This window comes from Rhodnius prolixus, unplaced genomic scaffold (assembly GCF_049639745.1).
Source record: "Rhodnius prolixus isolate KJV_2025 unplaced genomic scaffold, Rpr scaffold_2, whole genome shotgun sequence".
Lineage (NCBI taxonomy): Eukaryota > Metazoa > Arthropoda > Insecta > Hemiptera > Reduviidae > Rhodnius > Rhodnius prolixus.
This window is the reverse complement of record NW_027411592.1, coordinates 16288090-16316086: the sequence shown is the minus strand read 5'-3', so window position 1 is coordinate 16316086 and position 27997 is coordinate 16288090. Positions and strand designations below refer to the sequence as shown.

The 27997-nt window shown below is 29.9% G+C and overlaps 1 protein-coding gene across 11 annotated transcripts in view; it reads right to left on the bottom strand.

The window, feature by feature from the left end:
- Nucleotides 1-84: 84 nt before the first annotated feature.
- The window catches only part of zip (myosin heavy chain 10), a 132947-nt gene continuing 105034 nt past the window's right edge, over nucleotides 85-27997 (bottom strand). Inside the window, exons 4-39 of one of the 11 annotated variants that reach the window (XM_074118224.1) lie at nucleotides 25876-25899; nucleotides 23968-23982; nucleotides 23356-23448; nucleotides 23113-23275; nucleotides 22018-22161; nucleotides 21187-21401; nucleotides 20015-20167; nucleotides 18915-19085; nucleotides 18610-18774; nucleotides 17657-17832; nucleotides 16760-16988; nucleotides 16306-16527; nucleotides 15988-16125; nucleotides 15518-15732; nucleotides 15288-15411; nucleotides 15054-15200; nucleotides 14726-14908; nucleotides 14078-14201; nucleotides 13730-13938; nucleotides 13434-13562; nucleotides 12909-13220; nucleotides 12706-12837; nucleotides 11846-11947; nucleotides 11252-11437; nucleotides 10909-11103; nucleotides 9206-9217; nucleotides 6943-7107; nucleotides 6532-6702; nucleotides 6111-6367; nucleotides 5645-5787; nucleotides 5239-5428; nucleotides 4982-5102; nucleotides 4735-4898; nucleotides 4475-4618; nucleotides 2862-3007; nucleotides 85-1310 (exon numbers count right to left, since the gene is read on the bottom strand). In XM_074118224.1, the coding sequence (XP_073974325.1) occupies nucleotides 2866-3007; nucleotides 4475-4618; nucleotides 4735-4898; nucleotides 4982-5102; nucleotides 5239-5428; nucleotides 5645-5787; nucleotides 6111-6367; nucleotides 6532-6702; nucleotides 6943-7107; nucleotides 9206-9217; nucleotides 10909-11103; nucleotides 11252-11437; nucleotides 11846-11947; nucleotides 12706-12837; nucleotides 12909-13220; nucleotides 13434-13562; nucleotides 13730-13938; nucleotides 14078-14201; nucleotides 14726-14908; nucleotides 15054-15200; nucleotides 15288-15411; nucleotides 15518-15732; nucleotides 15988-16125; nucleotides 16306-16527; nucleotides 16760-16988; nucleotides 17657-17832; nucleotides 18610-18774; nucleotides 18915-19085; nucleotides 20015-20167; nucleotides 21187-21401; nucleotides 22018-22161; nucleotides 23113-23275; nucleotides 23356-23448; nucleotides 23968-23982; nucleotides 25876-25899 (5475 nt within the window). In that variant the 3' untranslated portion in view covers nucleotides 85-1310; nucleotides 2862-2865. The remainder of the gene's footprint in view (nucleotides 1311-2861; nucleotides 3008-4474; nucleotides 4619-4734; nucleotides 4899-4981; nucleotides 5103-5238; nucleotides 5429-5644; nucleotides 5788-6110; nucleotides 6368-6531; nucleotides 6703-6942; nucleotides 7108-9205; nucleotides 9218-10908; nucleotides 11104-11251; nucleotides 11438-11845; nucleotides 11948-12705; nucleotides 12838-12908; nucleotides 13221-13433; nucleotides 13563-13729; nucleotides 13939-14077; nucleotides 14202-14725; nucleotides 14909-15053; nucleotides 15201-15287; nucleotides 15412-15517; nucleotides 15733-15987; nucleotides 16126-16305; nucleotides 16528-16759; nucleotides 16989-17656; nucleotides 17833-18609; nucleotides 18775-18914; nucleotides 19086-20014; nucleotides 20168-21186; nucleotides 21402-22017; nucleotides 22162-23112; nucleotides 23276-23355; nucleotides 23449-23967; nucleotides 23983-25875; nucleotides 25900-27997) is intronic. The other 10 variants (XM_074118225.1, XM_074118233.1, XM_074118234.1 and 7 more) reach the window with 10 other exon arrangements.

Here is a 27997-nt window from a genome sequence, read left to right as displayed (position 1 = left end):
TTATTAATTTTATATGCTACACACTCTTTATACCATTAGATTGTACTGGGTGATGTAAGGAAATTTTATTTTTAATAAAAGCAATTTAAAAAAAATCATTTCTTTATTTAAATATTCCGATACATGTTTTAATTGTCGCATCTTAAATTTTAGCCTTAACCATGCGTACATAATATTGAAATACATATATGTGTACAGTAATGTTACACACATAGTAATTTTAAATATAAATATGGTTACGCACTCCCGCCTTTTAGTACCGATGGTATTTTTTTTTTATATATATTTACAAAAAAAAAAAAAAAAAAAAAAAAACAGACATTCACTCAAAATTTCACAAAACATTCACACGAAATAAACATTCATCATTCGCACTCAATCTGATTATTTTTTTTATCCATCGGTATTTTTGTTCATTTATATCATATTACGAAATGAATAAGAAATGAATTTGTAGTTAAACATGAGTATATGTAATGTATATATTAAATGACCTTTACATATTGAGTTAGCTTTGTTGTTATCAGCATTCGCTCTTTGCATAAGAAAAACCAAAGGCAACCCATTTTTTTCATTGCTTGTTAGTTAAATATTTAAATTATATATATTTATAAATAGTTTAATTATACATTAAATATGACACAATTCACAATTTATATCATAGCCATTAATATAAAATCTGTACACCATTGTACCAATTATATATATTTTAACTTACATCGAGCTTCTCTGTTAACAACAAACATAAGAAAAGCCCAAAATACTAAGGCATCTTGGCTTACATAGAAATATATTTATAACAGTATAATCATGATAATAATAAATAGTAATAATAATAAAATAAGGATATAAATTATAAATGAAAACAAAGTAATTTAATGAAAAATTTAATAACCCTAACGGAATGGGGGAATGTGTAGTAAAATTTGACTAAATCTATTTTTTATAATAATGTACATTATTTTAAAAACGTTTTGGAAGATCGAATTTCATCACTTAATAACGAATTAATGAGAAAAGAAATGCATAAATCCGATGGATACATAATATTAAGTACCCAAATGTCACTTCACTTCTTTAATGTCCTTCACTATTGTACACTTTTCATAGTTTTGAATTTACATGTTAAAAGTACTTTTAAGTACATACTTCATCCCACTCCATGTCCCTAATTTCATACAAAGTTACATTAAATTGCATATTATATAAAATTATGTTAGGACCTTATATTTTTATTTATTATTATTTTATTTTTTGTTGATTTATGTTAGAACAACTGTTTTGTAGAAGGTTGCTTGTTTGTTTATATCCTGAAACAATACCAAACTCACTCAGCGTGAAAAAGTTTAAAGAATGAACTTGTTGGCTCCATTTTATAATAATGAATAGTACATCAAGCGCTAAAGAATTTATTTTGAGCCCTGATTGAGGATATTTAATAATCAAATTGCTTTGAGTGTTGACTGAGTTTTAATTTCGAAATTTCAGGATCAAAACCAAAACTTTTCTGAGTAAACTGATTTTGGATAATTCTAGGGAGCGCGTAATATATTAAGAGGGCCCTCATTTCACTTACTATGTGAGTTTGTCAACAGTATTTAATAAGTTCAATTAAATGACCGTATTACTAAAACTGCAGGTTTGAAAATCATGGAAAACCTAGTGCGACTTTACTAAAAGTTCTTTCAATTCCTTTCATAATTTGTCTCATACTCTTTCCCTTAAAACCTGGTATGTAATGTGGTTTGCTCAAAACCATTGTTTGGTTAATCAGATTGATTTAATCTCGCTCTCTCTCACTCTGTCTCTCTCTCTCTCAAAAAAAACCCTATTTGGTGAATAGTGCTGGCCCATCAAATACTACTTCATTCGCAAAATGACTAGTGATGTAAACTACATAATTTAATATAGCTAGACCCTCAAAACAGGAAAAGCTAGCATGAGGAACAACAAGCGCGCTATGATGAAATACTGCATGAAGACACATAAGTACAAGTTACCCTACTATTGGCTTTTTGGGACTAATGGTTATGAATCCTCAAGAATTATCAAAAAATAGATTCGATCATGTGTAGTATTAAAATATGTTTCACTTTTTAACATGTTCTGGATCCACGAGATTCAATGCTCAATTTCTCATCTACAAGAGGTATTAAAAATAAATATCCTTGTTTTCTAAGATTCAACAAAGCACTATTCACAAGGCAAGCCCAAATAACTACCACAACAATGATAAACTTCATGATAATTCTTTTCGGTAATACAACACTTAAGATTGAAAGGAATCCGGCATTTGCATTAAGAGATGCCCCAGTCGGGACTTTAAAAGAAATTCGAGGTAATACCACTTGACACAAAGGTTTTGTTAACGCAGTTACTTCGATCGGAAATTTCAGTTTCTCCTTCCTGCATAGAAAATAATTGAATCAACTAAATTATTAATCAGGATGACATAGAGAAACGACTGTCGAATTCTTTCACTAAGAAAATATTTTCTCAGAGGAGGCAAGATAGCCGACCGGTTAGAGGCGAGGTCCGCAAAGCTAAGATGGTACTAGCATTGATTCCCAGAACAAGCCTTGGATTTTATTTAATGATTAATATGAGAACTTTATAGTAAAGTTTGCTGGTCCGCTTCCGTCTGCGACACTTAATTAGGTATTAGACGTGAAGCCTGACTGAAAAAGCAGGCATTACTTGTCTCTTTCTACTTTACAGTATATTTTAAAAATTTTGTATTAATCGGAACTTGCAATCCTTTTTGAAACTTCAATTATATTAATAATTTAGTAACTACTCAAAACTTTAAAAAATAAAATCAATACAAATGTATTTTAAACAATTAATGTTACCTTGCTTACCTAATTATGAATTGGATAGATCATCACCGTCAAGACTCTCATCTGTAGTATTATTTAATGCTTGTGCATCATCTGATGGAATTGATCCTCTCTTACTACTTCCCAGTCTGGTAGAACTTAGCCCTGAAATACCTCCAGCTCCTCTTCTGTAAAATATAGAAAAAATGTTGTCAGAATTCTTTTTAAACATTTTTGAAGTACCGCAACGTTGGAAGAAAGCGATGCTGTTAATCCGACACAGTATAGTTTTCTTTCCAGTTTCAGATTTTATCTATCTATACCACAGTATATCCTACCAATGAGCTGTTAAACAAAATATAAAGACAAAAACTTTATCAGTGGAAATAACATTTCTCTACATGAAGCTAATCAATATCTGAAGAAGGATGAAAATCTGAAACCAATTAAAATGAATAAAACTATCGTGCATGCTACGACGAATTGTTGGGAATGATAATAGCTTATACAATGATGCAGTAATGCTGACAAGATCTTAGGGCAACCATCAGAAGAGATGCGCTGCTGGCAAAGCCCTGGATTACAGTTGAAGAAGAAAAGTAGTTATATGGCAAAAGAGACAATTGGAATCGCCCCGGAAACAAAATTAGGGCAGTGCTGCAATCAAGGGTTGGAGGTTTGAAATATTTGTGATAAATTTTAACATTTTTAACTAAAATAGTATAAGAACAATTAAGAACGGAACTGAAGGTTCAAGCGGATGCTGTAATAATTAAACAATAATGTGTAATATTAAAAGAGGCCTTATTAAAGCTTTAGAAGACTAAAGATCCTAAACCACATTAATAGAAATCCTAGTGGTAAATAGTCTATGTAATAGTTGCTGACACTAGAAGCCTAATCAGAGAATGCTCAATCGGCAGAAGTGAAGAATATCGGTTAGAAATGAGGAGAGATGAGTATGTCACGAGAAGACGTTCAAAAACAATTATAGCTGAAAAGTGAGAAATTCATTTATCTGTTACACAAATTACTGGATACGTACTAAAACAAAAAGAATTCCCGATATGACGATACATTAGAGAATGGATATATTTTACCACAGAAATCTAAGAATTCAAAAAAGAAAAGAAAATGTTTCGTCATTTTAAAGGTTTTACATTTCATGCAAAAATATCCCAAAGCTAAGGACCATCAAGTTTTATGGTGATAGCAAGTAACACAAATTTAAATTTAAAACTTGTTAGTTGATAACTTATCTGAAATGATTTTAAATATTAAGGAATAATCAATCCTTTTTGACCCTGCTTACTTTCATATCAATTCCATATATATTAGTTAAAAAATTGTGGTCTTTACAAAAAAACTCATGGTGCTTTAACATCTGAGATAACTGAGGCTCAGAGCCTTTTTTATTTTTGATTCCGAAATATGAACTGTAAGAAGATCGTGCAAAAAGAAAACTCAAGTTTTCAGTTCATGTTTTTTAGTTATTCAGAGAAATTATTCTTAAAAACAACGTAACCCCCTTTTTGTTAGTATTCACAATGAACCAACTCTTGGTTAAGGCAAACGAGGGATAAACAAACAGGTGAAAAACTAAACCAACTCAATACACTTGCACACATCACACTCTCCACACAATTACTTCTTACACATTAGTATTATTATGACTCCTGAAATCAGAAACAACTTTTGAGGACTGTCTAGTATCTGAAGGAGGGTGATAATGCGATGGCAGACTCGTGGGAACCAAAGATGAAGATCTCTGTCTGGTTTGAGTGGGAGGAGCTGATGAACTGAAATAACAGGTTTGGCATAAAACCAATTTTCTAAATTAACACAAAAAATTAAACAATTTTATTGGAAATAGTTTATTTAAATAAAGCTATGTAGACCTAATTTGTAAACCTACCTAATTTTATTTTTAAGATTATTACATTCTCTGATTAATGAATCATGTGATTCTCTCATATCTTCCAACTCCCTCTGCGCTTTACGTTTCTGAGTCTTTTCTCTGCTCATTTCTTCTTCAGCTTCATCTAAAGCTCGTTTTAAGTTTTTCACACGAACATTCACCTGAGAAATGATCATGTAATTACAATTAAGATACATTTTCAAATTTGGAAAAGCTTTACTCTGTTAAAACCAATCATCTTTACTACTTTTTCTGTTTGTTCTTTATATTGATCAGCAAGTCGTCTTTCATCTTCCAGCTGAACTAATAAATCTTTTATCTTTTTGTCCAATTTTCTGGTAACTTTCTGCTGTAACAACTTTTCCCTAAAAAAAAAAAAAAAAAAAAAAAAAAAAAAAAAAAAAAAAAAAAAAAAAAAAAAAAAAGAAGCAAATTCATTAAAAAAAAATGACTTGATTAGAGAAATTTAGATGTATTTCATGAAAATGGTAAAATAATCACTTGGCTTCAGTTTCAAGCTGCTCCTCAAGGTTACTAATTTTAGATTCCAATCCAGCAATGGTAGCTTTTGTTTTGGTCCTCTGATTTGTTTCTAATTCATTCAATTTTGTTTTTAGTTCTTTGTTCTGTCTCTCAAGTATCATTCGAGCACTCTCCAATTTCTGGTTGTTGCTTCTTTCGGTAGCAAGTTCTGATCAAGTTGACAAATGTTTATTCAAACTTAAATAATTCTACTAATCATTTTACCAAAATACCTTTTATTTAAATAAAAGATACTAAACCTTCATTCTTATTTCACATTAACATTTTAAGATTTAAATTGCAAAGTTACACGGTAGATAATTTTTTAAACCACCATCCTCAACGTTTAGTATAAAACAAATTAATCATATAACATTTGGCTTACCAGCAGTCAATTGCTCATTGTTAATTTGAGCTTTGCGAGAGCGATCCATAAGTATCTCGTAATTACTTTGCTCTTCCTCAACTTCTTCCTCAAGCCCTGATACTTGTGCTTCTAGTCTTCTCTTCTCATCCAAAAGGAACGCCCTGTTTTAGAAACAATTTTTAAAAACCTCTTTTAGTAATTAAAAGAATAATAGAGTGTCAGGCAAGTTAAGTGAAAAGTAGGTAATGTACTGTTCTTTCTTTAAACATATCACTTTACTGCGTTTTGCATTCAAGGATTGAATGTTATTGGTCTCTTAACATAATGACCGACATTCAGTATCATAAAAGGGACTGTTCAAAGGACTGCAGTTTTTCTGGCATACTTCATTTCAATTTTTTTCACGTTTCATTTACCGACTTTTCAACTAATAAAAAAAAAATTATTTAATTTTTTTATTTACTCAGCAGAAAATTTATCTTACACTTGTTTCGCGTGATTATTTACTTCTTCTTGAAGCTCGTCTCTTTCAGCCTCGGCGGACCTTCTTTGCCTTTCGCTTGCTGTAAAGTCTTCTTGAACCTGAATCAACTCAGCTTCTGCCACCTTTAATTTCCTTTCAGCTTCTTTAGCAGATGCTTGCAGTTCTTCACGTCCTAAACGAGCCTCTTCACAATCGCGAATAGAATCTTTCAATTGGACTTGGCACTTCTTTAATTGCTTCTGAAGATCTTCTTTTACCTAGAATATTTGTTTGTTAATAAATGATCTAGAATCAGATTTTTTCCCCATTAGGATACAGTAGATGCAGCTGTTATGTATATTTAAATGAATTTAGACTTAAAATAAGTAAAGAAGTACACGGAAATATTGAGTCGTATTAATTATAAATCAATACTATCCACCTTAGCTTGCATCTCCAGCTGCTGTTCGACGTCCTTAAGATCGGCTTCCAACTTCTTCTTCGCAGCCACGGCCGCAGCACGTTGTTTTCTTTCATCTTCTAATTCGGCTTCTACATCTCTCAACTGCTTTTGAAGACCACGACGCTTTTCTTCACATGCTTCGTCTTTTCCCTATGAAATGTTTTTTATATCACTACACTAAATTAACGTGACGAATATTTTGAGTACCTACTAAACAAAAATCTAATATGTCAAAAACCTCTTCCATTAAATAAAATTCTTCAAAATTCAGTAAATAATAGAAAACTTTTTCAAATTCTTTCAAATGTCAACTGCATTATGATAAAATCGAAACACTTAATAAAAATAAAATAATTAAAAAGCTATAATGCTTAATTAAAAATGTTTTACCTGAAGATCCCTTTCAAATTGTGCTCTAAGTGCTTGCATGTTAACTTCAAGTCTTAATTTTGCATCCTCTGTCATTTGTAATTCATCTTCCAGTTCTTCATTTTGAGCTTTTTGTTCTACCAATTGAGACTCAAGAACTCGTTTGGCCTTTTCTAATTCGTGCACCTAAAAGGTAAAAATAAACAAAAATATAATCAGCCGTTCTTAATTAGTTTATTGAAAGTTTGAAAAAAAAAAACAATTAAAAAAAAGGAATTCCTTTATATTATATTACACATTTAACAAAAAAGCATACTGAATTCACTCCTACCTGTGTTATTACTTAAATTAGTATTTTCTAAAATGAAAAGTGCCCCATGCGCATGCTTCTCTTCCTTTTTACTTTCAATTTTAAAGAATTTTACGATGTAAATAAGTACAGAGAATAACTCAAGATTATTCTTCGGCTTCAAATAATTTATCATTAGTTCCAATTAAATAATGAAGTATATACACAAAACAAGAAAAATTATTGTGTGCATTTAAATTTTAATTATTCAAAAAATGAGCTTCAATTTAGATGAACAAAGTTTTTAAAAATATTAAAATTAAAAATTAAGTGGTTCCAGTTCAGATGATATAGACGAAGGTGAAAATGATATATACTGAAGGCGAATAAGTACAATCATATAAAGTGGTAGATGATGGAGAAATGTTTGTTGAAAAAAAATAATATAAAAGGAAAAGACAAAGAAACATGCAGATCGCATAGTTACCGAGAGTATAGAACTTAAAGATACACCTCTAGAGAAAGATCACGAGCTTGAGTGAAGAGAAACCTTCCACTTTTGATGAAAATATTATGTACAATATATGAAACTGTTAAACGAAAGAACTTTTTACTAGAAGCATCCAGCTCTTTTGAATGTAAAGATGTTGAGGACGCAATTACTTAATCAAATAAAGTGAAAGTCATTAAAAAAAAAAAAAAAAAATCTTTAAAAAGTAACTTCTGAGGCTCAGATTACAGGTATAACCGTTTTTCAATTGATGAGTAAGAAGTAAGGTACTCGATAAGAAGGTGTGATTGAAGCCGCAGGAGACGTTCCAGCTACAACTTACAAAAAGTTTGAGGATAAAGAAGAAATAGCCACTCGGGAAAATATCAATAGGAAGAGAGCTAAAAATGAGAAAACTGTGATCGGGGAGTTGGTAAGAAGGAATATACCCATTGAAAGGGACAATATTTCTGAAATAACTATTTATAATTATCTAGAAAACACAGCAGAGAGAGAAGTGTCTTAGAAGAACGGATTACACAGTTCTTAGAGTAAATTTAAAATTAAAAATACGGCGAAAAACGCAAAACTTTCTAGATTTTTTTGCTTTAGTTTAACAAATACATTTCTTTCAACTCGAAATGTTTACACCCTTATTAAAGCTATAATAAATTCCTATAAAGAATTTGTCTATTATTTTAATGGCACTTCAAAGCAAAGATTGATCATAGAACAGATACAGTATTCCAAATTTTATTCATTAAGCGGTATGACAAAACTATTGAAGTAAAGCTAACTTTATTTCCAGTTTTAGAATTTCAAATATGTACTTCATTAAAATAAACTTCTAAGACTGAAATGATAGCATATTTTCTTTTGATCGTAACATTTCTCATGTATCCCACTCAGATTACAATAACTATATATTTACTGCAAATTCGTTGTTAACTATTTTTAAATACTTCAAAAACACTAATGTTAATATTATGATCCCGGCTACGTGGAAAAAACATAATCAAATTTTTATAGATACACGTTTTATTATTTTGCAATATTAGGATAATTTCATTACATTAAAATACCTTCCTTAAACTCTATAAAAATAAGCCCTATTAATCTTTATAGAAAATGTATATGCAGTATTTATTTTAGTACTTGAACTAGATAAAAAAGAAATAAAGGGAACATCTCTGCAATCTTAATTTTTGGGCTTGAAATGAAATAAAGAAATGCAACAAAACCCTCTAGTAAACTACATCTAGTTATCAAGCATTGCTAAAAATTTAATTGGAATTTAGAAAATAATTAAAATAAAAGAATTCTTTTTTTTTTAACTATGTTAAATTTTTTTAAAAATATAACAAATTATGGATTTTTTTAAGAACAACTTAAAAGAATTTAAGAATTCTTTTGATAAACATATTTGCTAGAAAAATGAGAAAGCAAGCTGAAGCGCACTACAAAATGAATTATGAGAAGGGGTAGAGGAAAATATAATTCCTTACCTCTTCCTGTTTCTTTTTCCAATGTATCAATAAAAACAACAGAAATGTGAACCCATTACCGTAAAAAAATATTCTTTACATACATACGTAATTTTAATTATTTACTTTTTTATCATTATTTACTTAAAAATATTACTATTTACTGAATCTAAAACATGAACTTTATACATACAATTCAATCTATTAGACTATTAAAAAATATTCGCAGTTACATAGCAACAACCATTTTTTTATGAAAAATATTTTTCTTTGTATTCTTTGTTTATGATAAAGAAGAACTCTGTTTAGAACAGAACAATTATTTAAAACGAATTAAATGATGATTGATGATGTCAAAACTTAATAAAACAAAAAAGGGAGGATGGATTTAGCTTATTCAAATTAAAAATACTTCTTTAAAATCATATTTTAAATTGTTTTAGAATGACACAATTAAAAAAATGTAATAATTATTCTATCTTGTCAACAATTTATGAATTGGAAAATTTACAAGAGGCACCCATGTAGTTTGAGTAGTAAATAAATTTCTTTTTCATTGTGAAACTAAGAGTTTTTATGAAATGTATTTAAACAATAAACTTCTTTTATTTATTGAACGTTAGGAATTTCATTATGTTAATTAATTTTATTTTATTGCAATCCTACTCCATTGTCAAAGAAATGCAAGTTTTCTAGTGCGATGAATATTTTTTTCTATGGCATTATTACTGAAAAACTTTTTTTTTTATAAATATTTTCAAAAATGGGGGTTCAACCTCAACCCCAATGGGAAGATGTGTACATTGCATTTATATGAACTTCGTTCTTTTGATTTTATGAAGTTATTTATGTGTAGCAGATGGGAAATTATTGATTATAAAATAATAATCAATCATTTAATGTTATATTTAGTTAAAAATTAAAAATAAGGGGTTTGACGCTTTCTTTTTGTAAAAAAAACTAATTACTAAAACATATTTTTATTTTATTAATCGCGTAATTTCACCGTTTTGCAATCACGTCGGGGTCATCAATTATTATAAGATTTGTGAATCAGAAGATGTTGAATACATAGTTTTATCACACAGAGAAAAAACTGATTTTACTTTATATAATCATACAATGTCTGGGAAATCTTGTATATTTAGTCTTCTATCAGTAATGTTTCTAATTAATTCCCAGAGGATTTTTTCATTGCTCACTAACCTCATTGCTTCTATCACGAGATTCGATGTTTCCCAAACTACCTACTTCTCATCTGCGACTTTCATATTCAATTCATTCTAATGTGAAAGAACTTTTTTGGGGATTTACTTCTTCAAAAATGGTCATGAATTTTGAAATTTGGTATAAATTAAAAGTAGCAATTAATATAAAATTTTGTTTAAATACAAGATCGTCTTCTGAAGAAGATTCATCAAAAACTGGGAATGAAGAAATAATAAAGGAGATGAAAGCTAAAAGGGTTTCAACAGGATTTTGAAAAAAATAAAATGCCAGGCACATTTATTGAGCTTAAAAAATAGGTGTCCAGGAACGAAGAAAGATTGGCCTGAGAGTAATTAAGGGATAGTTTAGAAGAGAAAATGGCTGCTCGAGATCTAAAGAACGGTAACTGGAAAGGAAAAGGAGAGTGGAATAATGCGCTTGATTGAAAAAAGTAACCTTTAATATAGCAGTATTCGAAAAAATGAAGTAAACCAGAATGTAAAAAAACTACTTACATTTTTGTCTGCTGTACCCTGACTGTTAACTAGCTCATCCAATTCGGCTTGAAGTTGTCTCTTGCTTCTTTCTAGTTCTTCAACTTTTTCAATAAAATCATCCAACTCTCTTGTAAGCGACAGTACTCTGGTTTCTTTTTCTCTTGCTTCTCTCTCAGCAGCATCTCGTTCCAAGGCAATTTGTTCAGATACAGCCTAAACATTTTCAATTCAACTTTTATGCTACTTACTAATACAAATCTTAATCTAAAATTAAAGTACAATTCGTATTATTTTATTTTTTATCATATAAAATAGGCAAAATATCTTTAATGAAATAAGATCACATTTGTTTATTACTTACTTTTTCTTCTGCTAATATTTTATCAAAATTCCTTTGCCTCTTTTCTAGATCAAGTACTTTTGCTCTTTGTGCTTCAAGATCTATTGTACAATCCTCAAGTTCTGCCTGTAGTTTCTTCTTACTCTTGTCCAGTTTATCATTTGCAGCTTGTAATTCTTCCACTTGCCGTTGAAGAGTTTCAATATCCTGCAAATAAATTTATTACCAGAATGCCTACTTTACTTGTAATATGTATATGAAAAACTTAGAACTTCACATTTGCTGACTTTATTATATCAGTTTTTCTTTTTGTTATACACTGCTTCAGTCGCTAACTTGACTGATGTCACAGACTTGTATCTAGTTTACTATAAAAAAAAAAGCCACCAGAAATACTACTATACATTTTCACAACATACGACATAAAAAGGAAGGCTAAGATCGAGAATCGAGGCCAATACCACAAATGCCACTGATCTTGGCACTCTTTCTATACTCTCAGCTACATTAACTCTTTTATGATTAAATGGTAAACCCTCCATTTACTCTATTAACGCCAAATGAGAAATGCCTCTACGCATTTGACGTTTATTATACTAATATTGATTTACCTACCTTTTGCATTTTTTTCCGCAATTCATCAAGCTCACTAACTTTTTCACTTTCTTCATCAGCTTTTTTCTTAGCATCAGTAACTTGCTGATTAAGGGCGGCAATCTGTGGAAAAAGCATTTAGTCAAGACCTACTAATTTCATATTCTTTGAATAATTATAGAGCATATATAATGGTTATTAATTTTATTACAGAATTGAAAGAAGTTACTAACCAAGTTTTCATCCTGCATGTTTTAACAAACATAAATCTTAAATGACCACAACATAATTTCATAATTATTTTAATATTGCTTATCAATTACTGCTTCATAACCATTACCAAAATTTTTTTGCAATAACTATTAGAAACGGAAAATTGTATTTGAAACTAACACATTTATTTAAAAAGACATCTACCGTGATAACGTTGAGGTACCCATCTAGCTACAATATATTTTTTTACAAGTTTTTCGAATTTCAAAGAGGTTTTTAATTTCAAACTCATATTCGTAAAATTACATCAATATTAAGGAAAAGCAAAAATGAATTTTGATTAAATCTATTAAAAATAATTAATTTTCCGAGAGAATTGAACTGTGTACTGTTTTTATTAATTTTATGAAAAAATATTTAAAAAACTAGTTACTTTGTACTTTAAAATTAATCGAAATGAAAATCATTAAATATAGCAGCAATTTTTTTCTTTTCACATGTCAAATAAGCAATTAATATATCCTGACTTTTTTTAAAAAAGAAAAGTAGTATTCAAAATATTGACTGTTTTTTTTTTAACCTCCGCGAGATGTAGAAGAAAATGCACAATTATTGAAAATAACTTTAAAAAATCTGAAAACCACTTACATACTTGTAAGTATACTTACTTGTTTTTCTAAATTCTTTTTAGCTTCTTCCTCCTCTTCTAACTGTTCTTGGACAGCGTCTTTTTCACTTTCCAGTTGCCTTAGTTTTGAACTTAATGAAAGTTTTTGCCTCGTTTCTTCTTCAAGAAGTGCCTTTAAATATAGATCCAAAAGTTAGATTTTGTTTAACTATCTTCAAAAAGTTGATTAAATATTTGACATACCTGTGCTTCCAGTAACTGTGATTCCATTGTTGCCTGTGCTTTGGCTGCAGTAGAAGCTTTCAATTCAGCCTCTTCTAACTGCTGTGTAATAGCATCAGCTTCAGCTTGTAACCTAGTTACTCTGTCAGACAGTTCTGACTTAGCACGTTCGATTTCTGCTAGGCGTGATGTGGCTTCCATAAGAGATGCTTCAGCTTGTTTTCGCTTACGTTCACTTTCTGCCTTACCAGTCCCCGCTGCTAGTAACTCTTTTGCCAATTCCGCTGCATCTCCCTCAAGTTGTGCTTTTGCTTTCTCTAAGGAAACTTTTGTCTAAAAATAATTAAGTGCCTTATTACTTATTATAATTATTTATAAGTATTCAATCCATAATCAAATCCATTTTACGAAGTATCATTGGTTTTTTTCCATATCTTTTAACGGAAAGCGGAAGTAGAGTTCAACTAAACTAACAATCGAAGTCCACAACAGTTCAATGGTAAATTAAGTAACAATAATTAAAGATTACAGAGTAAAAAGCCTTACTTTTTTAAGAACTTCCATTTGTTCATTTAATGCAGCTACTTCTTGAGTGTGTTTGTGCCTCATTTCTGTAAGAGTAACCTCATGGATTTGAGTTTCTTCCTCAAGAGTTTTCTTGAGGGTTGCTAATTCCTAAAAGCAGACATAATTGATATAGTTATCATAATTCATTACTAATGAATTATTAAAAAAGATATAATAATAATTAAGAGATATAATGTTAATTGAGATATAATAAATATTGAAATATAATTTTAAAAACATGTCTAGAAAAATTTGTAAATGAAAAAAAAGTTAACCTGTTCCCTTTTGGTTCTAAGTTCTTGTTGCGCCGCAGTTGAATCAAGTGAATCAAGCAATTCATTCTTTAAAGTCTCGAGTTCTTCGTTTAAATCTCTTTTTTGCTTATCAGCTTTAGCCCTAGCATTTTTTTCTGCTTCGAGATCTTCCTGCAATTCTGCTAATTGGGATTCTAATTCTCTTAAAGCTTTTTGGGTTTGAGCTTTTCCTGGAAAAGAAAATTTGACACATTTGTACAAAGTAACTCTTATTTACCGCAAATCATTAGCAGAACTACTAATTAGCAGTAATGTTAGAAAAGTCAACAACAAAAATTCTATTAAATATTATATATAAAAAAATATTACCAGCTCCTTCTTCATCTATTCTCATAAGAGATTGAGCCAATTCCTCTTCTCTTTTACCCAACTGCAATTGTAGTTCTTCCACCTGAGCCTTTCGTTCATTCAATTGATCTTTAAGGTCGTTCACCTACAGAAAGTAAAAAAAAACTTGAGCACACATAACGTACTTTACTTCCCCAAAATTTATTTCATTATTAAATTGCTAAATAATATAGTGTCATTACACGTTTTTCAATATATCAATGAAACGTATGAATTTAAACACAAAATGTGTGTTTAAATGAATTGAATTTAACGAAATTCATTCAAGTGATTTTTTTTTAGAAGTGGGCCAATAATAGAACAATTACAGATAAGAGGCAGCAGAACTTGACAATTTTAATGGTAACCTTTATGTCATCTGTAGACCAAAACAAAAGATACATTTCGTTCCAACTTCATCGTTTTTGTGAGTCACCAGGGTAATAGACGGACCATTTCTAAAATCCCATTAATGAACATCTTTTGTAAAAAATTTACTTCTGACACAAACTCAATTTCAAATATTTTTGGAATGAGACTGTTAAACCAGTGGATGAGTGAAAACAACTTCTGGACTGAAAGTAAGGTAATTTTTTGTATTTAATTTTAAGCAAATGATATTGATGTTACCTCAGTTTCGATTTTTCTCTTGTTTCTGTCCATTTCTTGCCTTTGTTGATGATCCTTTAGTAATCTTTCTTCTAATTCTGCAATACTCGCTTCATGTTTGGCCTTCAATTTAAATAAGTGTTTTGCTTTTTCTTCTTCTTCTGCTAAAGTTTGAGCTAAATCGCTTGCTCTTTCTTCAAGTACCTGATAAAATTTATTTGTTACCACATTTAAGATTTAAATTTTATATTATTGAGTAATTTTATAAGCTTAAACAATAATTAGAAGAATTTTCTTATGAAAAGCCATAATTATGCCAACAACCAGTACAATTTTAAATTCTCCTTACCTTTTTCTCTTTAATAAGTTTACTATTTGTGTCTTCGGCTAATGCTAAGTCCTCCTCCATTTTTTTTAAACGAGCATCTGCTTGCACTTTTTCCAACTGTAATTTTTGCCTTGCACCTTCTTCTTCCTCTAATTGTTCTTCCAGGTCCTAAAATGTTTGAATTTTAATTTTTAAGGAATATGTGCTAAAAGCAAATAAATTTAAAATATCACTATCATTTAACGAAGTCTTTACATGAATGTTAAGTTGTAATTTCTTTTTTTCGTTAGCAAGAACATTAGAACGTTGTTCTTCTTCTTCTATTCTTGCTTCCATATCATGCAAGATCTCTTCTAATTCCTGTTTCCGAAGCGCCAATCTAAAACATTAAATTGACTAGAGAGTATGTCTACAAAATAGAATTAAATGACTAATAATAACATTGAAATTTAACAATAAATAAAAAATGAATCAGTTTTTTTTACCTGGCCCTCATTTCTTCAGCTTCTGCGCACAATTCAACTTCAGCTTGCAATTGTTCAGCTAATGCAGCTTTCTCTTCCAACGCCGATTGCAGTCTTCTTTCGTATTCCTCTCCACTTCGCACCTGTGATTCTAATTTTTCCCTAACCTGTTTCAATTCATCTTCCTTTTGTGTCAGTTTCTCTTCTTGTTTTGTAACTTCCAACAACGGTTTAACCTGTAAAAAATCAAAGTAAAAATAATTATAGAATTTGAATTCCTAAATTTAAACAAGATAAACACATTTTAATGTTAAGGACTCTACTACTAATAATTTGAAAATCACCATAATGAGAATAATAGTAGTAAGGATGTCGACTACAAGTTGTAAACAATGTAATCTAATATTAAGACGAACTGGGTAAAAGTTTTATCTCTACTTACGTCATTCCAACATTTCTAATGTGAAAGAATTATTTTACGATAAGCGTACCTTAGTGTATAACCTCCACCATTGCCAGTTTCTAAGTTTCAAGTAGGCTGAACAATTGCGCTGAATAATTCTTATAGCATTTAACTGCTGTAAGCGCTTTTGATAATTACGTCGAGCCAAATATCCTCTGCAAAATGCCTGGAATTCAAATAAAAATGGATATAAACTTTATCTGCATCAAGCACAAATATTATAACTCCAGATTTTATTCACTGCTTATAATAACCGTGAATATTAATTATGAATTTACGGTATTATACAAATTAATACTACATTTTAGGAATCACATTTGTTTTCTACTATATCTCGTTCCATTACCTGGAAATTCACAATAAGATCTGTGATTTTGTAATCTCTTTCCTCTTCTAAATGCGCCAACACTCCAGCCCTGAAGAAAATCTTTGACTGTCCCACTCTATACAAATTGGGATCAAGCTCTAGAGCAGATATCATTTTTTCACAAGCTTTCTTCCCATCCATAAAGCTTACACCTTTTGGAATAACATTTGGTGTAAGTAGCTCATAACGCTGGCGGAATTCCTGGAAAAAAATTAATTAGCGAGCTATAGACGATGTATAAGTTGAGATATAACATAGACGATGAATAAGCTTCGTTTTGTGTGTGAGAGAGAAAAAAAACTGTATTTTGAATGTAAGTAATCGATTTATATATAAAAAAAAAATCTTTTGAAAATATTTAGTTTATGGTAAAAAGCCTTAAAAAAAAAAGAATTTTATTTGTTTATATTAATAAACAAAAACAAATATTTACTTGGAATGGTATTCTATTTGGAAAGCCTTGTCTACAGATCCGAATGCCTTCCAATACGCCGTTACATCTCAATTGATCTAGTACGAGAGGTGCATCTATTTTTCCAGCCCTCTTTTCATGATTTGGCAGAATACATCGAACAAAATTTGGATTAGTGTTTCTTAGTGTAATCATCAATTTGGACAGTTGATCTTTATAAAGCTGAGAAACTGTTCTGAACATGCCTTTCCTAAAATAATAAATAAATAATACAAAATACAAAAAGTTTTTTGCAGAACTGATTCGGCATGCATATTTTATATATCTTTTTTCTTTTCATTTCTTTTTGTGAGTGTTTCAAATTAACAAAACAATAACTTACCGTTCTGGTGCACTATTGGGAAGGGATAATGCAAGTGGAAAACAATACTGTTTTAATTCAATAGGTATTGGTCAGACACAATATTTTATATGTGTTAAATACATATTTAAGTTATAACGAGTGGCCAGCCTTAAAACAATGAAATCTTTAGAGCTGCAAGGTTGAAAACTTGAAAGCAATAAATGTTTTGCGTTGGAAGTATTGGTAGTAGGTTTCTAGTTAATAATAAGTGAAACCGCAGCATGATTCTTGTTTTAATTGGCCAAGTCAATAAATTATAATTACACAACACAAATTTGTGCAAATTATTTACTGAAAATAATGCTACTTTATTTTCGGTTGTTTTTAAAACATACGACATATGTTTTATGTATATGTTAATATGTATATTCAACTAATACATACAAACAAAGTAATAATGTCAACAAACAATTATTTGTGGTAATAATATAAGGCTGGCCAAACATGCTTTTTATAAAAATTCGTTTTCTAAATTAATAGATGATAACAATATTATCATTATTTGTATTTTCTACCTGGTTCTTGCACCAAACTGGGTGTCGCTGAGTGCCTGATGAGCCATTCCAACAATTTCAGCATCTTTCCATATGTGAACTACAAATGCATCTTGTGAATTTTGCAATAATGATACCACATTTTCATTCAATGGATCCATGTTTTTCATCAACCACTGAGCTGCTGAATAGTCTACCTAAAATAAATTTGGATTTTTTAAAATTAATATCAGTTATTATTATGTTTCGAGATGACCGAAAGTTGTTTTTTAGGGGGACCCATAATAAGGTTCGATATTCGCCCATTTAAAAATGTGAAATAAACAGATAAAAAACACTTCGTTTTGTGGATTTTTTGAAGTTTAAAAATTATTTTGGCACGCTTTTAAAATACACTTTAAAGAAGGAACAAAAGTAAATTTTACAATTTCCAGATAGCACAATAAACATAGCAATAAGCCTTACATATTAGTAGGATTTCTTTGGTGGAAACTCAACCCGAAGATACCAAACTAATCATAAATTTGCGCCCTGTATTTTCTGTAAAAATATCTATTGTGTATATATGATCTCATGTCTCTTCATAAGAGCATAATAAAAATAATAAAATTCTTTGTAATTGATAATTTTCAAAATTGCATCTTGTAAAGACATTAAGTTAGGGGAAATTAAAATCACTTGAGATAATTGGTAATTTGTAATATTTAAATTATTTCGAGTAAACTGCGGTGTCCATATCGATATGACAGATAATTAGAAATTTGGCCGATGGTTATAAATACATATTAGGTACTTCTACGCCTCCTAAAGGCTGGCGAGGACAAAAAATATGTAGTATATCATGTTTCTACATGCTACAACCTTCCACACATTTGTTGTATCCCTGACGAATTTAAAAAAAGAGTTCATCGTGTAATATCATTAGCAATAATTTAAAAAATTATTTCGTAAATAAAAAAATGAAAATTACATACTTTTCCGGCATAATGGACGATAGCAAAATCAGCTACACCTCTGAAATCGGTTTTGAGAAATTTTGGATGAACACTATGTGCTCCTACCAGCTTTTCAACAAAAGTTTTATCCGTCGCTTTTGGGAACCAACATTCTTCGTCCAATAACGCCATAACACCCATTGGCTAGAAAAAATAAAAGGTAATTTAATGCATTAACATAAACAATTTATTGGAATTGATTTATTTATGTAACTGATGAAATTAAGTGTATTATCAATTTCAATCTAAATTTATTTTATTTTGTTTATAAGTAACTGAAATACCTTATCAATAAGGTCGATAGTTGGTTGCAAATCTAATCCAAAGTCAATGAACTTCCACTCAATACCTTCCCTTTGATATTCTTCTTGTTCCAGTATAAACATGGTGTGATTGAAGAGTTGTTGCAATTTTTCATTAGTGTAATTGATGCAGAGTTGTTCAAAAGAATTCAGCTATAAACATATGAAAAATATAATTATAAGATTCGCAATGTAATTAAATGTATCTCGTTTTAAAGCAATACGAAATATTGTAGGTATATATTTGTTTTTAATATATATAATGCATATTTTATACATGTTTCTACATAAAGCATATTCAACATCTTAGATATTGGTGACGTAACCTTTCTGAGTGACTACCGAGCTCCGGAAAGTGTTCTGTCGTTAGTGAATACTCACCGGTGGGTGAGCTGGAAAAAGCTCCTAGAAAGAGTATAAATCTAAAGGAAGCTGACCAAATGAAAATTTTCTTTGCCATGATATCCCTGCATTCAACTTTGCTGATGAATTAAATTTATAAATATGAACTTAAAAGAAGAATCATTGATATTACATTACCTTTTGTTTTGAACGAAATATGTATTTGACTTTTTGCAGAAATATTTATGAAGTTAGAAATATTTAACGCAAGGAATTATTATAGAAACTTCGAAATTATTAGTTTAATTTTAATTAACAAAACTAACCCAGGCCTGATTTGTAACCTACATATATACATATATAAATGTATTTTAATCTTAAATCTTTTAATTATGTTCAACGGAAATGCTATCTATATTAATTGCTAATTTCAAAATAACTAACCATTAATAGAAAGTTTTAGAAGACTAACCCTTAATTGCTTTCCACACTTATTGTACGCATGTGAATAGTTTGGGTATTACATGGTTATGGAAAAATGCTAAATTTAAATTGTGCAGAAATGAATTAATTCAAGTTGCTAAACACAACCTATTTTAATAAACCATTTTTAAGTAAGTTCGAGGACTTGTTGAATATAAACCCCTAAGATAAAAAAAATAAAAATTCTTTTAAATCTTTTAAAATGTATATTACTGCGGTATTAGCTAAAGAAAAGTAATTTTAAAATCAAATCTTACTTCGAATATTTCGAATCCAGCCATATCAAGAATGCCAATGAAAGATGCACCCTGCCTCTTTGTCCTATCTAATGACCTGTTGATTCTGTTAACCAACCACCGGAACATTCTTTCATAGCACGCTTTAGAAATAGCCTCCACAGCAAATTCAACCTGAAATAAATAAATGACTATATTGGATGCAGTCAATTTTTTATTTAATAAATGTTAAACCAACTTTACTGAATATGCAATAATACGCATAAATGTATGATCTTGGTTCTGATCATTTTAGTTTGGCCATTCTTATTTATTTTATTGCTCTCATAAAATGGAACTAATAGTAAACTATGCTATTTTTCACGTTTTCAATTTTGTTCTCAGGTCAATAGGAGTAGAGCTGATTTTACGAAACTTAATTAGAGAAATTCCATTGAATCTGATAAACAACTCCAATCACTTGAAAGTTCCTTCCAATATATACTCTTTGTTTTATGAAAAAGTAAATTCTAACACACTTTATACTTGCGCCTAAGTACCGACTATTTGAATGAAATATTGAGTATTTCCCTTTTTTCTTTAGTGTAACGTAATACTATTATTAAATGTTTGAGATCTTATTATTTATTCCATCCTAGAGTTGATCTCTTATTGATCATAACTTACTTAAAGTAGTAACAACCTCTTATTCATAGCCTATCCTTTGAACCGTAGTCGTTTGGGTAATTTGGGCATGGTAGACTTATAAAATGCCATTCTAGTCTGTCTGCAATTCCAACAAGGTAATCCTACAGAAGTTATGTAATCTTAGATTTTACATAGGTAAATAGGTAGGTAATATAAAACATTCCATCTCGCTATTGTTAGTGGCCTCCTTTGCAAACTTGTCTACCACTTCGATGCCTGTAATGCCATTTATCTCGGCAGACACAATCTTTTCTTTCTTACCAGAAAATTATTAGCCAATGGACAGATGATTTGGATTCTCATAACATTAGGCCGATTTTTCGATGTTTTTATTTTTAAGTGGATTATTAACTTACCTCTTATTTCTCTAAAGGGATCGCACTAGGGCACTCTTGCAATTATCATGGAAATATGGCAACCGCTTAATCTTCTCAAAATTATCATCACTCATAGAAAATATGGATTTAGGTTGAAATAAAATTAATTTAATGAATCTATTTTCGAACCTGTTCTTTGGTTTGGGCTTTAGTTACGAAATCTCTTCCAACTTTTATTCTTGGCCTAAGGAATGCTTTTGTCATTTCAGTAATTGATAAACCAAGAAGATGTGCTATTTTCTGTGCGACTGTATTGTCTGGCAAAGTAGCTTGATCACTATTCCGTTCTTGTCTAAATTGCATGCTTCCGAACAGCATCACAGCGCTTACAATGCGGAAAAGAGCTGCAAAATAATTGAACAAAATAAGTTAAGATTTATTCGGTACACATTAATTAATCAACATGCAATATCTGGTAGTATCATTTGTTGTAATAATACTACCGTCTAAACTAAACTTCTTTGTATTAGAGGAAATAATAACAAAGCTAAGTGACATTCACCTAGAAAAATAGATCACATTTTGTTTGATATGTTTTATTCTAGTTTAACCTAAGTTATTAATTTATATATTATACAATATACATACTATATATACTATACTACAGTATAATCATAATAATATATTCATTATACATATTCAACGGTAGTTATGGGCATATTATTTCAGAAATTCGTACCTTTTATAAATGGGATTGATTTCAATATTCATTTGAATCTCAAAAGTGAGAACCAATAACTGAATTAGTCTTTTTCGGCCACTCTTTTATTTTACTACTCTCTTAATTAATAGGATTAGTAACAAAAACATATCTTACAAGAGTATTTATTAGACAAACCAGAGAAGAACTAATGACATTTTATTTCATGCCTTTCTATTAAAAATAAAATATAATCAGAAATAACAATAATTCTTACAAAAATGGCTAAATAAACTTTTCTCTATTTGAACCAATCTTACCTGAAAGGTCTTCCACACTCATGCCCATGATGGACATTGCTGAAACAGTAGCCTGAAATTCTGCGGCATCATCAACACCTGGTACTTGCACCATTCCATTAGTTAGGAAGTGATAATGTTTTGGGTCTTCTAATATGAACTCTTCTGCAATGTTGACAAATCAAAATTTAACTTAACAATCTATAACAAGCTTATATTAATTAGATTTAAAATAATAATTCTAGTAAGAACGGAAGGGATTAGCTGTGCGGTTAGCGTATTGCATTCCCACGCGGAGGTCCCTGGTTCGAATCCAGCTGCTGACCCATAGATTTTCTCTTCCTAGAAGCTTCTTTCAGCTCACTGTCCGTCCGGTGATGGACAGTGATGTCTGTAAAGAGAGAACACTGTCCGGAGGCTGGCAGTGCACTGAAAAAAGCTCCGGGCGCCAATAACCTCAGATGTTGACGCGCCTTAAATAAATAAATAAATAAAATTGGTAGTAAGGAAATAGTGATTGTTGGTTGGTTCAGACAAAGTCTGAAAAAGGATTCATAACTTTTTCGTACTGCAACCATTAAAATTATAATTCATAAATTGACTTTGAAGTCATCCATGAGAAGGATTTATGGTAAGTGATGGTTGATTTGCTAATTATACATTCTTGACCATGTTTACGTTTCAACAGGGTGTACGAGAAGGAGATGTGTGGTTAATTTAAACGACAAAAGACTTCGCTTCGACTGGAAACGATGTTTGCTGTTTTTCCCAGTTTATTCTTGTAACTTCACAGAGAACTTTGACCAAGGACGATTATCTTAAGAATTTAATATTAAAAATCCCATTACTAAGGGAATAAATAAAAAACTTTTTAGCAAAACGATCACTATGAATTGCAGGACAAAGTGAAAGCGGATGAATTAGCAAATTATTCTTCCAAGCGGTTAGATTGAGGTTATTTACCGAAAATTTCTAATATATTTTTTAGTGATATTCCAGTGATGTGACGCCGAAGCGACTATTTAATTCAATATGATTTGTATAAAAAACGTCTAAATATATTATTTAAAAACTAACAATTCTTTAATCTATTGATAAAACAGAGTTTACACTAACTTCTTTGTTCCGCTGAAGCACCAGCTAACAGCTGATAGAATATGTGAAAAGTCCTTTCATCCTTAGCCTGTCTTATTGCTCTAGATTTTTCCAATAAATAGGTTTCTATGTTAGCACCAGCTATATAACCACTAGCATCAAAATTTATTCTTATAAATTTACCCTGTAAAATGTTTTAAGAAAGTATTATGATACTTTAAAAAATAAATAAATTAATATAGTAAAATTAAAGTATATTCGTACAAATCGAGAGGAATTGTCATTCTTCACAGTTTTTGCATTTCCAAAAGCTTCAAGAATTGGATTGGCTTGCAGCAATTGTTGTTCTAATTCACCCTGGAATTTAAAGAATTATGTAAAAAAAAAAAAATAATAATAATAATATAGCTGTAAGTTATATATCTATAATACATATAATTCTAAAAAGTTTAAAAAAACATCATTGACAGTTCACATGTTTATTAATTTATTAATTAATTAATTAGTTATTAACGTTTGTATCAGCAAATTCATGCTCAGATTTAATACATGCACAAACAAGTCATTCAAAACTAAAAGAACTAAAGAAATAATAAGAATAAAAAAAAAAAGTATGTTCTTAAGTAAATAACAATTTAAATTTTTCAAACTAGTAGGTATTTAAAGTTTGCTATGGAATAAATGTCACTGACAAACTTACCTTAATCAAATAAAATAACAAGACTATATATTTGTTCTACATTAAAATTTTAAGGAATGACAATCGAAAATTTTCTTTTTCCGACTTTATTTACTCTTTTACCCATAAAAATAAATAAATAAAACAAAAATAAACCAACACACCCACACATTATTAACTCTAAAAAAAGAACATACCGCAAAGTTTGTCGGCTGATATTGAAGCATGTAACAAAAGATAAAACAGAAACAAACAAATAAGGAATCAATATAATTTTTGAATAATTAAAACTTAAGAATAATTGAAAATTTAATTTAATATAATAAATACAATATAATCCCTAAGTTGTGAACGGTACTTGAAAGAAAACTCAGGGATCAATTGGGTTCAAGTTGATGAAGTGAAAGTTGTATGCTTCGTAATATTTTGAAGTAGTATAGTAATTAAGCAACACTTATAATTAGAACTTCTACAAAGAACATTCCGTCAGTACGATTACTCATTACTAACAAGTGACCAAGAAATAATTTAAATAAAATCTGAAAGAAAACTAATACAAAAAAATAAATCCGGCAATATGCTAGTACTGATAGTTTAAATGAATTAGAATGTATTAGAGACTGGAACTACATCATTCTGCTTTCTAGGGAGTAAATAAGCTCACATAATCTGCACTGTTACCAAAAGAGAAAAATAAATTTAGAGGATCACGTTTCCTTGTCATCCAATGCGTCCAAAAAGAACGTTTAGCTTTTTACTGACTAAGTGCATACTATAACCGCCAAAGTTCTTCAAGAATGGGCGTGAATTTTCACACTCAACGTTGGAATTAAAAATTGTCTTCCAACAATAACACCTTAGGATACTTTAACGAAAAAGGATTATTATATTAAGAAATATAAGCATCCTCTACTGATATCTTCAGCAAAAATTCCCATGAGATCCATTGTGGAATAAAAAAATGTATTAAAGGATTTTATTTATAATGCTGAATGAACTAGACATTAAATATCAGTATTTTGAAAAACAAATGCCTGAGCAACGTTTAAGTTAATTGCGTTTTATCTTGTGCCCAGTTAACGGAGTTTCGCTGCTAAAAAATCTTTCTTGTTCTGTCTAAGACAAGTTAATTATCAATCTTAGTGCCTTAAGTTTGCAGCATCCATAATCTCTAGTAGCCTGCAGAATTAACTACTCCTTTTTTTTTTTTTAATCACTTATCGACGGAAAATTATTTAAACAATGAGATTATAATTTTCTTTCAGTTAAAAGTTCCTCCAAACAGCTTTCTCCTGTAGAATCACAACAATTCAACTATTTCTTCCAATGTTAAATTTTTCTGAAAGTTCATTTATCTGTTTAAAAAAAGTGGGGTACTTTTGCCCCACATATTACCCAAGCAGGGTAATTTAGGGTAACAAATATTTGGTGCTTTCAACAATCATGGAAACGTAGTTTCAATTAAGATAAATCTAAAATAACAAAACCACTCCTAAAATTAGTTAAAAGATTTACGAAAAAATTTCCAGATAAACCCAAAAAGTTATTTTTTACTTCCGACTAACTAGATTTCATCTAGCTTCCTTTGCGGAGAAAACTCAATAACATTTACACGATGAAAAAAACGAGAAATGGTTTTGCGAAACAATATAAAGCTCACAGAAATGAAGTGTGAAGGAAAATATTTAGAAGGTAATGCTCATTCCAGAAACAAAATAACAAAACGTGGAGATGGTGGCTTAATAGCTAGGAAAGAAGAAAGAGAAATGAAATCGCCAAGATAAGAAGAGATAGAAATTTTGAGCAGGCCAGCCAAAACCTAAATTATTAATTAAAAAGCCATGAATTGCAAAAAGGGAAAAAAGATTATTGAACATAAATGATCTACAATAGTATTGAACAAATTTACAAGAAAATTCGTCTCCTTTTTTTAAAAAAAGTACAAATGATGGAACAAAAAAAAATTCGTGTGGAGTCAGATAATCGAACAGGTAATATATTTATTCATTTTGAAAAATGAAAAATTAATAAACGTGGAGTAAATAGAAATAAAACAGAATGTCTTTGTACAAATTCCTGCAGAGGAGAGAGTGCATTATACTTACAATGATGAGAGCTTGGTTTTGGGCCTGGTATCATCGCACATAATTTGCAACGGCCACCACAAAGTGCAGTCACATGCAGAGTGCAGGTAGAGGTGCCAAGAAAACAAAAGAAACAGAACATCCTTAAAACTACATTTTATAAATCTAAAATACTCTCTTTACAATACACTATTTTCTTGAAGTTAAGCGATTTTATTGTACTTCGTATTTTTTAACTTTTTTTTTTTTTTTAATTATAATGTAACTTACAAAAGTATTTCTAAAATTTTAAATATATTAATTTTATAATAGTCAAATTTAACTTTCTCTATAATACAATTTCATAACTGTGTAAAGATATCAGAAAAAAATTTTACATGCTTAGAAATCATGCAGAATCAACTAGCTACTTATAATAAAAACCACACCCAAGCTCGAATTAAGGAACAAATGTGGGCACATTATTTTCTCATTATTTATAAGAAAATAATTTTTTGATCAACAAATTTATATAAGATAATTGAAAAAGTGAAGACAAAAAATAAGATACGATGTCAACATAATTATGATGACTATTAACAAACATTGCATCAAACTGCACCTAAGACTTCTTGTCAGATAATATGTCTTTCCGAAGATAAACAAAAGCATGTCTTCGGATGGTTAAATAAATAATTGCAAATTAAGCACGTTTTGCTCAATTCGAATCCAGGCAACGTTAATCTTGAAAATCAGGTCTAGCGATGGAACTCATGGCTTATCCATGTGGAAATGAGCTCACATGGCGAAGCGCCTTAAAATACCTGGGCTAATTTTCCGTTCCTCTACATTATAAGAAGCTAGGAAAGGAATATTCGTAGAAGTGGACAAGGAAATACAGTAATAATAATCAAACAGCTTTTTGCAGTTTCTATCAAATGGAATGAATGGAAGGGTGAGGTAAAAATTACAGTATTTAAAGAAAACCGAATACTTTGAAGGCAATTTTAACTTAAACAAACCTGAAATGTTCCCAAATAAATGGAAAACCTTTACTTTGAATTCAAAGAGTAAAAAGCTTAGGTTTCCAGAAAAGGTTAAAATTAACAGACTTTGATGATTAGACCTGATGAAGCGACTTTGCTGATGCAGATTTCTTTTCTATCCATAAAAGACAGTTACTAATTTAACACTAAACGGACCCAATTATCACGACCTTATCTCAACGCTACACAATAATAGTTAAACAGAAACACTAACTATCCTTCGGTAAAGTTCAATCAAACTTTTTGGAAAGGCTGCGACATCATCCCTAACCATACTACAACAAAAGTCAGAATAGCTGTTCAATAACAGTTAAAGATCAGTTTGAACCCAATCTTTTACATCTGTATCAGGAAACATAATTTATCTTTATGTTACTTCTGACAAAGTTTAACATATGTATTAGTTTTAACGCTGGTTTTTCACCAATGGTAAAGAAACTATTGCTTCACGGCCTTTTCAAAAAAAGTACGAAAGGGGATATTAATTACGGTCCAGTATTTTTTTTTAATTATCACAAATCGTGGTTTCTAATCATCATTTTCCAAGAAGAACTATAAAATATTTAAAATAGGTTAAAGGTTTAGTCATAAAGGCATAAAGATAAAAAGAAGAAACTGAAAATTATTATACGATATTATTTATCACTTCAAGATTGCATTCAACTTTACTTAACAATTTTCACATCTTTAAGAGAAAGATTTGCTTTGAACTCGGAATTTTAGTAGCTAATTTAATTGTCTTTAATATAATTGATAACATATTTTACAATATAGTCTTCTTATAACCATTAAATAAAATCTAGGGCCCAGACTGGCGATAGAACCTAGTACTACTCGTAAACTGCATTTTGCTTTGCGGTACTCGGTAATACTAACCCCTCAGCTACCGTGGCGCCTAACAACAAATTTGAGTACTAACTGAGTTACTATCAACAATCTATTTATTATACATATATCAAATATTACATTATATGTAAATTATATATTATGTGTAAATCACCCGTCTATGTTCACGACACCCCTGATCGGTAGGTGCATTACTTTACTTTAATTTTTTAATTGATTTCACTAAAAAAGCATTTTGAAGAAAAGCCTAACCATTCCCCCTCATCCACAAT